Below are 15,345 nucleotides of genomic sequence, written 5' to 3'. Positions count from 1 at the left end.
CTTTTACCCATCTACTTATCACTTTCTGAATAAAACAAAGACCATAAGTTTGGACCCTTCACAAGACTTAACACTACACTGAATTCAGAACATTTTGGGTGAAACTGAAACTCTGTCCTTGAGTAAACAGAGCAGCGACTGACCCACTGTCAAGGAGATAACGCCATAAAGTCAGTCGCCGTGTGTCAAACCCACCAGTGTAAGATGCCTTGATCTGTTAGAGCTTGTTGCAGGTTTTGCAGTAGCATGTATTCTATACTGGTGTAATTATTTCCATAACAAATTAAGTTTAGAAAATGTGATTCCACATCTACAGTATATGTATATGCATATACTGTGTATATACATACATGTGCATGTAATCTACCCCTGCTGAAACACGTTCCCCTTCACTATGGACTTACTTTGTCCAGTTTTTCTAACTTTGCCAGATCAGTTAATATGGCTTAAAAATGATCTGTAAAATGGTTACCTTTCCAGTTTGATGTTGTTACATTGTCTGATGAACGTATAAACAAAGTAACCTTATAAGTTGTTAAATTAAACATCACTGCTTTTGGCCAACAAGCTGTGGATGGGTTTTGCTATGCAGACTGTTTCCAGTGTCTATGTTTCATCAGACTGTAATCACATGACTTTGACCTTGTCAAGTGGACCCAGTATTGGCCATGATGTGACTGATTCACAGTGACTTTACTGATCTTATTCCAGAATTCAGTATTTTTGTTATGTATTTACATTTATCCCGTCACGACTAGTTTTTAGTGCCAAGCATTCCCTGGCATCACTTGACCTTACACTACAATTACTCCAGTGAGCACTTGTAAGATATAGAGATTTTAAATTGGAGTAATGAGAGCACTGGTATTAGTAGTTTAGTCTGACATAAAGAAGTGACTCCAGAGAGCGCAGCAGTGACCAATCCCCAGCAGGTGGCAGTAGAGCTCTGCACGGCCACTGAATGCTGATAGATCCCTTCACACAGATGGGACTCAACCTGTTGAAACTGACAACACTGTCAGTGTCACTGTAAATGAAAAGATGGTCAAAGGAAAAGAGGAACCACAACAGACCCATCCTACAACAGAAGAACCAATTGTTCATTTATTCCACCTGCATGAACCAGGGTACTGAACACCACCCTAACATCAGTTTCAAACTGGTTTCATACCAATCACACAGTGATTCATGTGACTCTGACAACTTCCGTGTCACCTTACCAACTTGCAACTTAACAGCTCCTGTGAAAATCAAACTGAGCCGCCTCCTCAGGTCAACTACTTCTTCTAAGATGGCGATAATCTAGCTTTTTATAAGAGAGAGACAGTCTAACATAACTGTGGCATGTAACAGTTGCTCTGACTCTTTCTTCTTCTTCCTAAGGAAGCCAGGGAGGGGTGAATGTTTTGGTCTGACCTGAGATCATCAAGCCCTGCACACTGCCCTGACCTCCAGATGTCACATTTGACAGCCACTCTGCAAACCACAGGACACGGCCAACCGCTCTGGCCCACTTATTCTCAGTGGGTGAAGCTTGCATTAACACAAACCTCATTTCTGAACTGCCAAGTGAACCTGCTGCATCTAGGGGTGGATGGACTGAGTTTCTGGATGGCACAGGTCAAGCACCAAACGTCCTTGATTAATTAACTGTGCACCTAAGACGAAATGTATGAGAATGCAAGTTGTATGATCCATGAGCTACCTCCTTCCTTAATACGACCTTTTCAGATGTGCAATCAAAATGATTTGGGGTTTGGAAGTAGTCTTCAACATGAAACTTTTAATTAATGAATTTCTCTGCTGCCCTCTTTTCTCTGGACCAAGACCCTTCATCCAGCGTAAGGACAAACCATCTGTTTTTCTTGATTTTCTTTTATTTAACAGTGTTAGAAAATAACCCAATTCTTTTGTTGGAAGCACGAGAAGTGAAGACAGGACAGGACTGTTTAAAATCAACAGAAAGTTTACTGAAAGTCTGAGCACAGGTAGGCCTTACAGTGCTGGGATCAGAGAGACAGAGCTCCCGCAGGAGTTCCTTCCTCTGGACCCTGAATTAAGTTCTTACAATACATTTTATCTTCTTGGGCTGCTCCGCCCTGGACAGGGGTGCAACCTTCAATAGTTTGTGATCCTATTGGTCATTTGGTGTGCGTCGGAGCTCACACTTCCATGTTGGAATATGGTAAATCTAGGTATGTGGGTGTGTGTGTGTGTCTCAGGTTGTAGCCCTCTGCAGGACATCCCAAGACAAAGCAAAGCTTGGGATATGCTAAGTGGGTTGAGGTGTGAGCCTTTGCTAAAATGTAAATAGGCTGTCTGGTCACAAGGAGATGCAGACATCCTCCCTCAACAGAAGTTACAGTATTAAAAGTAGGCAGATTCTAATTGATTCTCATCAATACAATTGTAAGATATATAAGCAAGGAAAATAAATGTATTAAGAATAACCAAAGCTCAGTAGTTCTGGACAGTCATCAATACAGCTGTAATATGTATAAACAGGGAAAATACAGTTATGAAAGGTAACTAAAGGGAACTACAGCTATGAGAAGTAACTAAAGCTTATAAAGTAACTAGAGCTCATAAGAATAAAATCTTACAATAGGTTTATGTGTTTATGGTATGCCATTTATTTCAGGTTGCCATACTTTGACTATTGGAAAGCAGTTAAAATACATGTATAGTAGTCAAATTTTTCCCCATGAATCTCAACATATTCTGCAAAACTGTACACTTTTCAAGTTTTTATAAAAGCATCCTGCCCACAGTGAAAGATGCCCCTGTTGTTTTTGTTAAATGTCCTTATTTTGGCAAATTTGGTAAACAGTTTTATGTGGAAAAAACATCTTAATCTTCCTCACAGAGGCCATAAGCTAAAATGTGTTGGTGGAAAACACCACAATGTTGCCAAGTTACCAAGTTGTTTTTTTTTCACCTATTTTATAAAGCACAATTTCATGGGAAATCGTAATCTGTAAAAGTTCCTACTAGTCCGGTAAATTATAAGTGTTGTAATATGCAGGCCTCAGTCACACGCGAAAACAGGAGTTTCCTTTCACTGATGTTTAATGTGGTCTTCCTTTACACCAAACACCGTAGAACTAACAAACAAGGTAAATACAGCAGAAAGAAACAACCACGTCACTTCATATCACATAGACATGGTGCAACAATAAATTCATAAACACAAATGAGACATACCACTTTGGCTTGCTTGTGAGCAAAGGCTGGTAGTAAAACTCAACATAAACTTCTTAAATTAATGTTTTAAGTTTCCTTTTCTTCTGTCTTTTCTCTGCTGCTAGTCTTCTCTCTCGTCAAAGGACTGGAAGTAGCACTACGGAAACAGTAGTTCCAACAAAATAAAACATATGGGACTAATTGCATTCAAAACAAAGCTATGTATATCAATATACAAAAACAAATAGCATTCATAATGTTGCATAAGAAATACAAAACACATAAACAAACAAAATGTGCAACTTCATAAACTTATCCGCTGCATAACAATGACCTTCACAGGATGCACAGACCAAGACGACAGCAGCTACATGTATATTAATACAAATCTCAAGGCTAATTTTATTTCTGTAAATTCTGTGGACCCACTGGATGAGAAGCTTTGATACTCTGTATGTTACTGGTCGACGTGAACGGTGTTACTTGCTGGTTTGTTATACCCCAGTTCTTTTGCTGGACAGTTCTGAGTAAAGAAGGAGTCCATCTTTCTTGATTCTAGTGAAAGGTTTATTTACAAAAATAAATATATTTATACAAAAGGATTACAGAACACAACCCAGGGCTCCCTCCTTCAGACAAGCTGCTGGAGCAGTGAGCAGGGAAAAAAGCACCCGGAAACACAGAGCCTAATACATTTATCAGTTTTGGGCTAACTTACACAGATGAAGTCCGTCCAGCAGACTCCATCTCTTATCTAGAGCTCCACATGCTTGGAGCAGGTGCATATTACCTAGTGTAACCGTTCCTGCTTTCGGCCTCCAGGAGTGGCGCAGGGGAGGCTGATGTCTGCTCCAGGGCCGAGGCTGCAGTCCACCTCGGGGTTATCTCCCTTCACCGTGGTCTTTAGCAGCAAGAACACTCAGGCAACTTCCTTGGAAACCAGACTTTTTATTGTCACTTTCCCTCAACATGAACAATATCGCCCACTCTGGTTGAATTCCACTGTCTATCTTTTTACACTCCGTTCACTCCCTCCAACCCGCTCATACCGACCTCTCGTCTACTACGCCCATACTTCGTGTGTGTATGTTTTATGCGTGATGTGTAACTAAAACATTCATTCAGACATAATTCTTACACAAGATTAATACAAGAAAAGAACTGGTGTCAATGTACACTTTTCAGAATCAACATTATCTTCTAACCTTGAAACAGAGCACACATGAGCAGACTTTGAATCTTACTAAACTGCATTACTAACACACATTAAAATCTAACACGTTAAAGTCTAATAATTATCTGACTAATTTATTAATTTCTAACAGGTTCATGCGTCAGAAAAGTTGATGTTAAAGGATTCATTATTTCAGTATCAAGGACATGGTGTGCTGTTTCACTTCCTTAAGCTCCTTGTTTCTTTTGCAAATATAAAGTGACCACACCCCCTTAAACTGGCGGGCCTAGTTTCATTTTGAAAACGTGATGATACTTTTACTTTTTTTTGGGTCTGAAATCAGTCATTTGTTGTAGAGTTTGTGGCTTTAAATCTGAAACCGTAGCAACAGTAACTAGGGGAGAGTGGATTAACGAGACGAGTGACCGCGAGACCTTGAAATCACGAAGGCGATTTTGGAGACACAACATGGCGGCAGCGAACAGAATCAGAGCGTGGATTTTCTAGAGTAGGATCATTATAAAACCGGAATGAACGAAGACCCGGACTTCATCGACCAGGACCACTACACAACCAGAATGAAAGAAGAGAAACAAGACCCGGGCTTCATCGACCAGGACCACTACAAAAGTGAAATAAAGAAGGAGGAAGAGGACCCGGATTTCCTCGACCAGCATCGCTACGTAACTGTAATAAAGGAAGAGAACCACGACCATGATCTCAAGAGCGAAACGGTGGAGGAGTATCAGAAGCCGTACTTCGTCGATCAGGATCGATATGGAACTGGAATGAACAAGGACAACAACAAAGACGATGATTTCAACGAGAGCGGAATGACTGAGGTGAACCCCGACCACCAGAGCAACGCGCCCGCGCAGCCGAGCAAAGGAGAGTCATCCTCTGGTCCCCGCGGTCAACAGGTCAGTGTTCAGGACTTAATCCATAGAAGAGATAAGGTAGATAAGAACAACGTTATAGAATTTGTTCTTCCGTGTTTTCATCAGCAATACAAAGTGTTTCCTAATGGTTAACGCGATAATGTTTGTAGTACCCCAGTTCTTTAATTGGACAGCTCTGAATAATGGAGTCCGTCTTTCTTCATTAGTGCTGGTTTATTTTAACCACAAGCAAAACTAGATAAATGCATTTCCTGTCGAAAACGCGTGTAGATGCTATGTGCCGAAGGATCGCCCTGAAAATGCTGAACATTTTGACACCTGAAAGGCATATCTACCTGAAAGTATGCTGAAGTACAATTATCCCATTAATTTGAATGGGGGAAATTTTCAAAATAAAGCAAAATATGTCAGAACTGTGAAGTGTATATAAATTCTGAGTCGAAGCAGAATGCCCTGGGAGACTTGAACATTTTGATATCTGAAATACCTGAAAGCATGCTTAAGTAGAATTTCCCCATTCATTTGAAAGGGGCAAAATTTTCAGAATAAAGCTAAATAATTCAAAAGTATGAAGTTTAGAAAAATTCTGTAGAGAAGCATGAATGTCCTTGAAGAGGGGAGGCAGAGAGAGGGAGAGGGGGGAGAGAGAGACAGAGAAGGAGAGAGAGGAGTTATGTATGTCCCAATTGCGCTGCATTTTATGGACCACCAGATAGCACTCCAAGACTGTGTCATTGAATCAGCACTTTGAGCTCCCATTGACTTGTATTGCAAACAATAAAGCTTAATAGATTAAAAGGTATAAATGTTATAACAAAGAAAAATACAAGCAGAGATGTCCTTGAAGAACAGATGAAGATCTCAATGGCCTGTATAGCTAAAAGTATGCTGGATTTATAAAGTGCCAAAAAAGGGTGGAAGATCCCAGAATAATACAGGAGCACAGAAGGGCTTTGTGGCTTTACTGCAGAAGTTGCTGGACAGAAAGCTGCTGACCTTTCACTGCATCCTGCACCAAGAGGCACCATATGCCTTCTGGAATGCACAGAAGTAATGAATGTTGTCATTCAGATTGTCAATAAAATAATGGTAAAAGGTTTCAATCACTGTCGGTTTCGTTCGTTACTGGACAAGCTGGAAAGCACATATTCTGATCTCCGGCTGCACAACAAAGTCCAGTGGCTGTCCAGAGGGGAGGTGCTGAAACGCTTTGCCCCGTGTCTGGAAGAATTAAAACTTTCCTGGGTGGCAAAGGGCTCACATTTCCTGAGCTGGAACAGCCAGAGTGGCTGGAAAAGCTACACTTCATGGTAGACATGACAGCGCACCTGAATACAGCTCTTCAGGGGAAAGGACACACAGCCCTGCACATGTCGGAGGAGGTTTTGGCATTCGAGCGCAAGTTGATAGTGCTTGCCAGAGATTTACAGAAAGCTACACTGTCACACTTCCCCAATTTGAGAGAGTTCAAAGAAGCTCACATGATAAATTCGGAGTATTTACATTCTGAAATCATCGCAATGCAAACATCGTTTGGGAAACGATTCTGTGAGTTCAGAGAGGAAAAAGACCACATTATCCTTCCCTGTCACTCCCCTAAGTCTCGATCCATCCCTGCTGAATACGACTGCATTGGCAGGTGTGAGTCAGCCTGATCTTGAAATGGAACTGGCCGTAATAGCCGACAAGGACATATGGGTGTCCAAGGTTAAACAATTGACAGCAGACCTTGAAGATGTTGCCCATCAGAAGGCCGTTCTTGCTCAGAATCACAAATGGCGTGATGTTGAAAACCTCCCCAAACCGGACAAACTTACATTAGAAACTTGAAATGCTATCCCCGACGTTTATGTGAATTTGAAAAAGTATGCACTTGGAGCTCCTGTTGATCTTTGGATCATACATATGTATGTGAGCAGGTGTTCTCCAACATGAACTAAAAGCAAGCATCGTGCATGACTCACAGATGACAGCTTACGATCCTGTATAAAGATGAAGGTGACGGCATACAGCTCTGATGTGCAGACACTGTGCACTGAGGTTCAGGAGCAGAAATCGCAGCAACCAAGTATGATAAATATTTTTGCCTTTTTTTGCATATATTCATATTTTTTTTCATTGTTCAGTGAAATAGTTTTTTTATTATTCAGGTTGACAGCTGACTGCATGCACCAGTAAAAGGATGATGGCACACAGAGAGAGGACGGCATTTTTAGTTTGCTGCAGGTGGATAATTTAAGTTCGACATTTTTTCCATAAATACAAGAAGGACTCAAATAGACTGAGTATTTTATTTGAAAGTAACCTTCAACCCACCGTCTTTTTTTCTGAGTTCAAAATGTTTTTGTTGCATGCAGGAATGTAATTTTGCTCTCTCTGCAGTCGTTAATTGATTTCATAAATGCAACACATTATAGTTTAGTTTATACATAACATAAAGGCAAAAAAAAGACGTATGTAGTGTTGTTTCATTTTAAATGTCAAAAGGGTTTTGTGGCTCCCAGTGTTTTCTTTAGTGTGGGAAACGGGTCCAAATGGCTCTTTGAGTGGTAAAGGTTGCAGACCCCTGGTTTAGGCTAACCCCTTACCCAGAAAGATTACACAAAACAAAATCCCCAGATGAAGTCATTCCGAAGACTCCATCTCTTATCTAGTGCTCCACATGCTTTGAGCAGCTGCATTTTTACCTAGTCATAGCAAAATGAAGAATTTCAATGTGTGTATGTTGTCACATGGTGTGTAGCTAAGGCATTCATTCATTTCTTCAGACATAATATTCTAATACAAGATAAATACAGGAAAAGAATTGGTGTCATAGGTACCTATGGTTCACTTTTCAGAATCAACATTCTGTCTGCTAACCTTGAAACAAAACAGACTAGAGCAGACTTTAAATCTTACTAAACTGCATTACTAACACATCTGTTTCAGCACATTGTCTAACAATTATCTAACTGATTTACTAATATCTAACATAGATAAGAACGATGGTGTAGGATGTTCTTCCGTGTTTTCATCAGCAATACAACCTGTTTCCTAAAGGTTAACATGGTAATGATTAACGGATCAACGAAGGCGTGTGTACGCCCATCCAGACGCAACATTCGCTCACAGAAATGGGTCCCTTGTGAAAACTGAGATCCAGACCAACAGAAAATGTTCCCTAAAATCCTCGATCTGGATCATCCTTTAGGATGTGGCAGACCGTGCATCTCACCTGAACATGCCAGGTCTTCATCACAGGCAGAAAATACGCATTAAATGGCGTTTTCAGTGTTGTGGTTGTCAGAACCGGAATCAGGATCAGATCTGGAAGAAATTTGGTCTGTCACCAGACATTGCTCCCTACATGTGTCAACTTTCAAACAAAAAGAATTTTGATAACTTTTCAGTGAGAGGTGATTTTCTTAACTAAAACTTTCTCTCATGTTAAAGATAGGGATAGCATAAAGAGCAATGCGTGTGCGTCTCCTTTTATCACCAACTGCCTGTCAGATAGGGCATCAGGTGACACCACCGCACACATGCAGTAGAGAAATGGCCAGAGAGAAGCAGGGCCGATATCACCAGCCCCATCCCCTAAAAAAAGAAATTTAGTTCAGCAGTGTTGGATTACTTTGGATATTACAATAAGGAACACCTTTGAGCTCACCATCCCTTTGTGCAGATTGATGTATGTGTATAACTTTAATACTTAACACAAAATTTCCATATCCCATAAGTGTGTGAGTGAAGGTACAGACAAGATCGGATTGGCTGCGGTGTCATGCACCTACAGTAGGTTAGAAAGATTAGTAGATTATTTTGATCATTGTTTAGAGCATTGTGATGGCATTTCTCACTGCTTTCAGAATTTTTACAAACCAACCAATTGATTCATGGGGAAAATAATTAGCAGATTAATCCATAATGAAAATAATCAAATAGATAATCAATAGTTGAACTTTTCTTGTGAGCAGCATTTTTAAAAGGTTGCCATTTCTGTAGCAGAGGTCGAGATATTGACTGACCCAGTGTGTGTTATGGGTCAAGCTCCAAGAACTTTGGATCTTACATTTGTCTTCATGCAGCTCTATACTGGGGATGTCACCCGAGCACCTCAGAGTTCAGAGAGCATCTCTGGTGACAGGTTTCTACACAGACCAGTGCCACTCCAGGCCCCTTAGTGAATATGCTGCTGTAGTTGACTGTCACAGGTAGAAATGAATTAGGTGTTTTATGACCCACAGAGATGCTGTAAATGTCATTTATGTTTTCACATTGTTTTATCATGTCTTCTGACACTCTTGCTCTCTGTCTTTTGCCTTAGAAACGGAGAGGAATGAGACTCAAACATCTCCACTGTCATGACTGTGAGAAATCCTTCACAACACGGACATGTTTAAAGAGACATCAATGTATTCACACTGGAGAGAAACCATACAGCTGTGAGCAGTGTAGAAAATCTTATTGTCATTTACGTCAGCTAAAACTTCATCAATATATTCACACTGGAAAGAAACCTTATAGTTGTGAACATTGTGCAAAGGTTTTTTTTAGGTCAAGTAATTTCAAAGTCCATCAGCGTATTCACACTGGAGAGAAACCATATCAGTGTGAACAGTGTGGGGCTGCTTTCACGGTGTTGGCAAGTCTAAAACGGCATCAAAGTATTCACACCGAAGAGAAACCTTATAGTTGTGATCAGTGCGGAAAATCTTATTCTGAATCATGTCAGCTAAAACTCCACCAACATATTCACACCGGACAGAAACCTTATAGCTGTGAACACTGTGGAAAAGGTTTCGTCAGTTCAAGAAATCTCAAAGTCCATCAACATGTTCACACTGGAGAGAAACCATACAGCTGTGACCAGTGCGGAAAAGCTTATGCCCAATCACGTCAGCTAAAAGCCCATCAACATATTCATACTGTAGAGAAACGTTACAGCTGTGACCAGTGTGGAAAAGCTTTTGGAATCCCGTGGGAGCTGAAAGTCCATCAACGTATTCACACTGGAGAGAAACCATATTGTTGTGAACAATGTGGGGCAGCATTCTCAGTGTTGGGAAATCTAAAGCAACATCAACATATTCACACTGGAGAGAAACCGTACAGCTGTGAGCAATGTGGAAAAGCTTTTTTGGCTCCATGTTACTTAAAAGCCCATCAACGTATTCACACTGGAGAAAAACCTTATCGGTGTGAAGAGTGTGGGGCAGCTTTCACAGGTTTGTCAAATGTAAAACGACATCAACGTGTTCACACTGGAGAAAAACCGTACAGCTGTGATCAGTGCGGAAAATCTTATTCTCAATCAGGTTCCTTAAAGCAGCATCAACGTAGTCACACTATATAGGGACAGTAAGAGGAGGATCAGACAACCAGCTAGGAACTGTTTGGACAAAACCCACCTGTAAAAATTAACAAATCAAATCAAATTTAGTTATATAGCACTTTGATCAGCTGGATGCTGTTTTTAAAGTACTTTACATGGCAGAATAAAATCACAATAAAAGTTAACAGAATATTTCTAGATATGTTATTGGCTAAGGAAAGAGGAGTCTGTAAGATGATAGGCTTTTATTGTTGTACCTTCAGCCCTAATAATACTGCACCAGATAGGTTTTCTAAGGCCTTAGTGATGCTTCTGACTGCTTTATCTGAAGAATTGGCTGAAAAGTTTGGCATTAATGATCCCTTTTCTGATTTGTTGCAAAGCTGTCCCTGGTAGGCTAGTGGTTAAGGCGCAGCGCTCTCGCCGCTACGGCCCGGGTTCGAATCAGGGTTGCTTGAGGAAGGGCATCCGGTGTAAAACACGTGCCAAATGTCAACATGTGAGTCATCAGTGTGATGATTCACTGTGGTGACCCCTAAATGGGAAAAGCCAAAAGTGACATTCATTTCTGATTTGTTGCAACATTGGTTTGGAAAATGGAGTGGGTGAGTCAGTTCTGTTTTAGTGTCTGTAACTTTATTTGCAGCCATTCTAGTTCTGCGGCTGTTCCTGCATCCCTTGTATTAGACAAATGTGTACCAAATGCATTACTAGAGCCATAGATTCCAAATATTCTACACGACCTCTATATCAATTATTTCAGTTAGCCTTAGAGAGTACACCCTTGGCTTCTTTCCCACAGCTCATCATCAATGAAGATGCCTTGGACCTGGAGGAAGAAGAAAATGCCGGTTATCTGTTCCCCTGAAACCCCTTTTTACACAGTTTTTCTAAGGTTAATACATAAACCCTATAATGTCACACAGACGTAGCAGGCGTGATATTTTTAGTATTGTACAGTTAGGTGTGATTTGTGCTTATTGCAGGACATGTTATGAGTTGTGAAAACGGAGGTACTGAATTTTTGGAAAAGAGGTTTTATTTCCAGTACATGGACAGGTTCTCTTATTAGGAATGGTTTATGCTCTTGTTAACTAGGATGACCTTGCTATTGATTGTTTTGTTTATCTTTTCTAGTTGTTTGTGTAATGAAGAATGCTTGCTGATGTAGTTGCAGTGAAGATCAGCTTACATATAGCCGCTGACATGTGCACTGTATTGCCAGGGGTATTCACTCACCCATCTAAATTATTGAATTCAGAGTGGCCCCACCACAGGGCATGGAGAGCTTCATGGAATGGGGCTCCAAGGACAAGCAGCCGCATTCAAGCCTGACACCACCAAGTGCGATGCAGAACGTCTGATTATGAGGGGAAGTTGCTTCTTATGAATGGGGCTTGGCCCCTTTAATCCAGTAAAAAGGAACTCTTGATGCTTCAGCATACCAGGACATTTTTGACAGTCTTGTGCTCCCAAGGGAGTGAGGTTGATGTGGAAGAATTTGACTGGCCTGTTCAATGTCCTGACCTCACTGGTATGCTTCTGGGGGAATGGTCAAATTTCCCATTGACATTCCTGGACTCTGTGGACAGCCTTCCCAGGGGAGTTGAAGCTGTTACTGCTGCAGAGGGTGGACTAACACCAATTTGGGCCCTATGCACTGAAAATCAGTTGTGACTCATGTTCATTTGCGTGAGAAGGCAGGTGGACAGATGCTTTTGGCAATACAGTGTAGTATGCTAGCAGTGAAGACAGGTTTACATTGTACTGATATTCCAAAAAGGGGCCTTATGCTCCCTCTGGTTGGATGACTGATTTGTCTCTGATACCTAGGTCAAGCTGGGAACCAGTCCCTGGGATGTTGGAAGTTCAAGTCAGTCCTCCAATAGTTTGTAATTCTTCACTGTTTTTGATTGACATAAAATCATGTCAAAATGGGGAAATGTAATATTTGAGTTAGATGAACTTAAGTTTCTTTTCCTATTTTTTTATTCCTTACTTATATGTATTACTATTGCATTGATGACTGTTAAAACTGCTTAGTATCTCCTGTTTTCCTGTTAAAAGAATGTGTCTGCAGGAAGTCTGCGCCTTGGAGTTAGCCAAATGTTTGGTATTTACTGTTCATTTGTTAGAGCTTGTGTACGCAGGATGTCTGCTCTTTGAAGATGACCAGATGTTCGTGTTTCTGTTAGTTACCGCTTGACAGTACAACATACACACACCATTTGATTTGCATATTTAGTAGCTGACGTGAGCAAAGGCTGACTTGCTCACGCCTATGGCCAATAGCGTTAAGGTATGTGTAAGCCCAACCTCTGTCCGGGGTGCTTCCTGCCCACGAAGATAAATGGAACTAAAGACAATGGTCCGGGGCTCTTTGATGATGGAGTTCCTGCAGAAACTCTGATTCTTTGAGGCCAGCGCCGTGTAACTTGACATGTGACTAGACTTCAAATAAATTTCTGTTGATTTTATACAGTCCTCTTCTGTTTTCACTTCTCATGCTTTCAACTAAAGAACTGGGTCTAACACAATCCAAAATAAATGTATAGATGACTTGTGCCAGCATCTGGTGTTTTGTAACAACATGACTAAGACACCTCTGGATTTAAATGATGGGCCTACTGCGGGGAAATCTGAAAATTCAGATGTGTTTACACCAAGTTTCTTTTGTGTGTGTCATGAAAATTACATTATAAAATATGTTTTAAACTGTGTTTTAATCAATATGTTAATCAACATATGTTATTCAATGGATTTTAAACTTTCAGAACAGACCATAGATCACAGGGACCTGTGAGAAACTGCTTGTGTGAACTGAAGGACATTTTTTATCTTTCTTTTAGTACTCTGTGTGTTATATGTTCAACCAAATTGCCTTCCAGACTTAAAGGAGCCAGCCATAAACTCTTCCTGCCATATACTGTGAAGATAAACAGACAACAGATTGTTTAGTGTCTGAGGGGTTATCAGGGCAAACCCTCTCAAGTTCTCTTTTGCTGTTTAAATCTTACATGATCATGCTTTTTCTCCAACCACTGAACAATGTAAATCCCAGACTCCCCTCACTGTGCCCTGGTGCAGCAGCTAATACCTTTTCACATATTCTCCTTGAGAGAATACAGGGAGCTGGGGGAGAAGCTGTTATCTGCATCCCACCTACATCGTGAAACCAGATCTACAGGCGAGCCCCGAGGATCGTTCGACAGCAGAGTGTACTTAGATGCAATTGGCGTAACCCGAGGAGTACCTGATGAGTTTATAGCTAGAAATCAAGTAGCTGCAGGGTTTGAATCTTTTCTTTACTGGTGGGTCACAGTAAATAAGAATGTGGATTGGATTAATTACTTGTACTATAATCAGTGTCTTGTGAATCATACCAGAGATGCAATTAGAGGCATAGCAGAACAACTGGGCCCAACTTCTCTCATGTCGTGGCAAAATAGAATGGCCCTCGATATGTTGTTAGCTGAGAGAGGAGGGTATGTAAAATGTTTGGTACATTTTGTTGTACTTTTATCTAACAACACTTCCCCAGATGTCAGCATCACCAATGCCCTGGAAGGACTGACAACCCTATCCAAGGAGCTGGCTGTGAACTCTGGCATCAAAAGCCAGCCTCCTGGAATCCTGGTTCGGAAAGTGGAATGGCCTAATCGCTTCTGGGTTGATCTCTGTCTGTAGCTCCAGCCCTGCTGGTCGTGTGTGGCTGCTGTTGCATCCCCTGCCTGCAAGGACTGATGGTGGGACTGATAGACACTGCTCTGACTAAGACAGTGTACCAACAGATCTGTGATGAGGAAAAAGGAGAAGAAAATCACTACGAACCGGACGATTGGATTTGAAAGGAGACTTTCCTGATTCTAATCTGAGTGAACCATGTATGACTTGTTTTAATGAAAACCTGAAAGGGAGAGTTTAACCTCTAGAGTCCCTGCGTCCTCATATGAGGACCGCACAGCTTGGGTTTCCAAAGCTCAGGACTCTAGAGGTTAAACAGCGAGATCCTGGGATGAACAAGATTAAGAATTATGTAGTTAATAAAGTGATTCTAAAAGTTTAATCAGGAGGGAAATGTCATGAAAATTACATTATTAAATATGTTTTAAACTGTGTTTTAATCAATATATTAACCAACATGTGTTATTTCTTTCAATGGATTTTAAACTTTCAGAACAGATCACAGGGACCTGTGAGAAACTGCTTGTGTGACCTAAAGGGCATGTTTTATCTTTGTTTTAGTGCTCTGTGTGTTGTTATATGTTCAACCAAATTGCGTTCCAGACTTGAAGAAGCCAGCCATAAACTCTTCCTGCCATATACTGTGAGGATAAACAGACAACAGATTGTTTAGTGTCTGAGGGGTTATCAGGGCAAACCTTCTCAAGTTCTCTTTTACTGTTTAAATCTTCTTTACAACTTGATTAACGCTTGGGTTGTGTCTTTAGGGAGTTCCCTTTCTCTTATATATTGTGATGTTTAGACTAAGCTCATTCAGACAGCTCTGTATGCCTATGCTGCCTTGTCTCCTTGCAAGTAAACCAATCCCTTATTGAAATATTCCAGTGACTTCGTTGTTTCTTTGAAAATTCTTTTGACAGTGTGTTAATGTGTTTGTTTTTTAAGTAATTGTGTTTTATTTTGTTAGTATTTTTCTATTAAAATCCTCTTGCTTTTATCAACCTTATTACCACAAGGTGTGCAGTATTTAGACAAACCAATTTTATTTATAGGCAATGTAGCCTTTATTTAATATTCATTTAATTGCA

At 40.7% G+C, this 15,345-nt stretch overlaps 1 protein-coding gene across 1 annotated transcript; it reads left to right on the top strand.

Moving 5' to 3' along the window:
- The first annotated feature begins 4,693 nt into the window (after positions 1–4,693).
- Positions 4,694–11,021, top strand: LOC109959826 (zinc finger protein 664-like). Its single transcript, XM_020599516.1, has 2 exons — positions 4,694–5,277; positions 9,566–11,021. The coding sequence occupies exons 1-2, from the start codon at positions 4,888–4,890 to the stop codon at positions 10,592–10,594; spliced, it is 1,419 nt and encodes a 472-aa protein (XP_020455172.1). The 5' UTR covers positions 4,694–4,887; the 3' UTR covers positions 10,595–11,021.
- The last annotated feature ends 4,324 nt before the right edge of the window (positions 11,022–15,345 follow it).

This window comes from Monopterus albus, unplaced genomic scaffold (genome assembly GCF_001952655.1).
Source record: "Monopterus albus unplaced genomic scaffold, M_albus_1.0 scaffold3.1, whole genome shotgun sequence".
Classification (NCBI taxonomy): domain Eukaryota; kingdom Metazoa; phylum Chordata; class Actinopteri; order Synbranchiformes; family Synbranchidae; genus Monopterus; species Monopterus albus.
The sequence above is the reverse complement of the archived record's forward strand: the minus strand, read 5'-3'. Positions and strand labels throughout refer to the sequence as shown.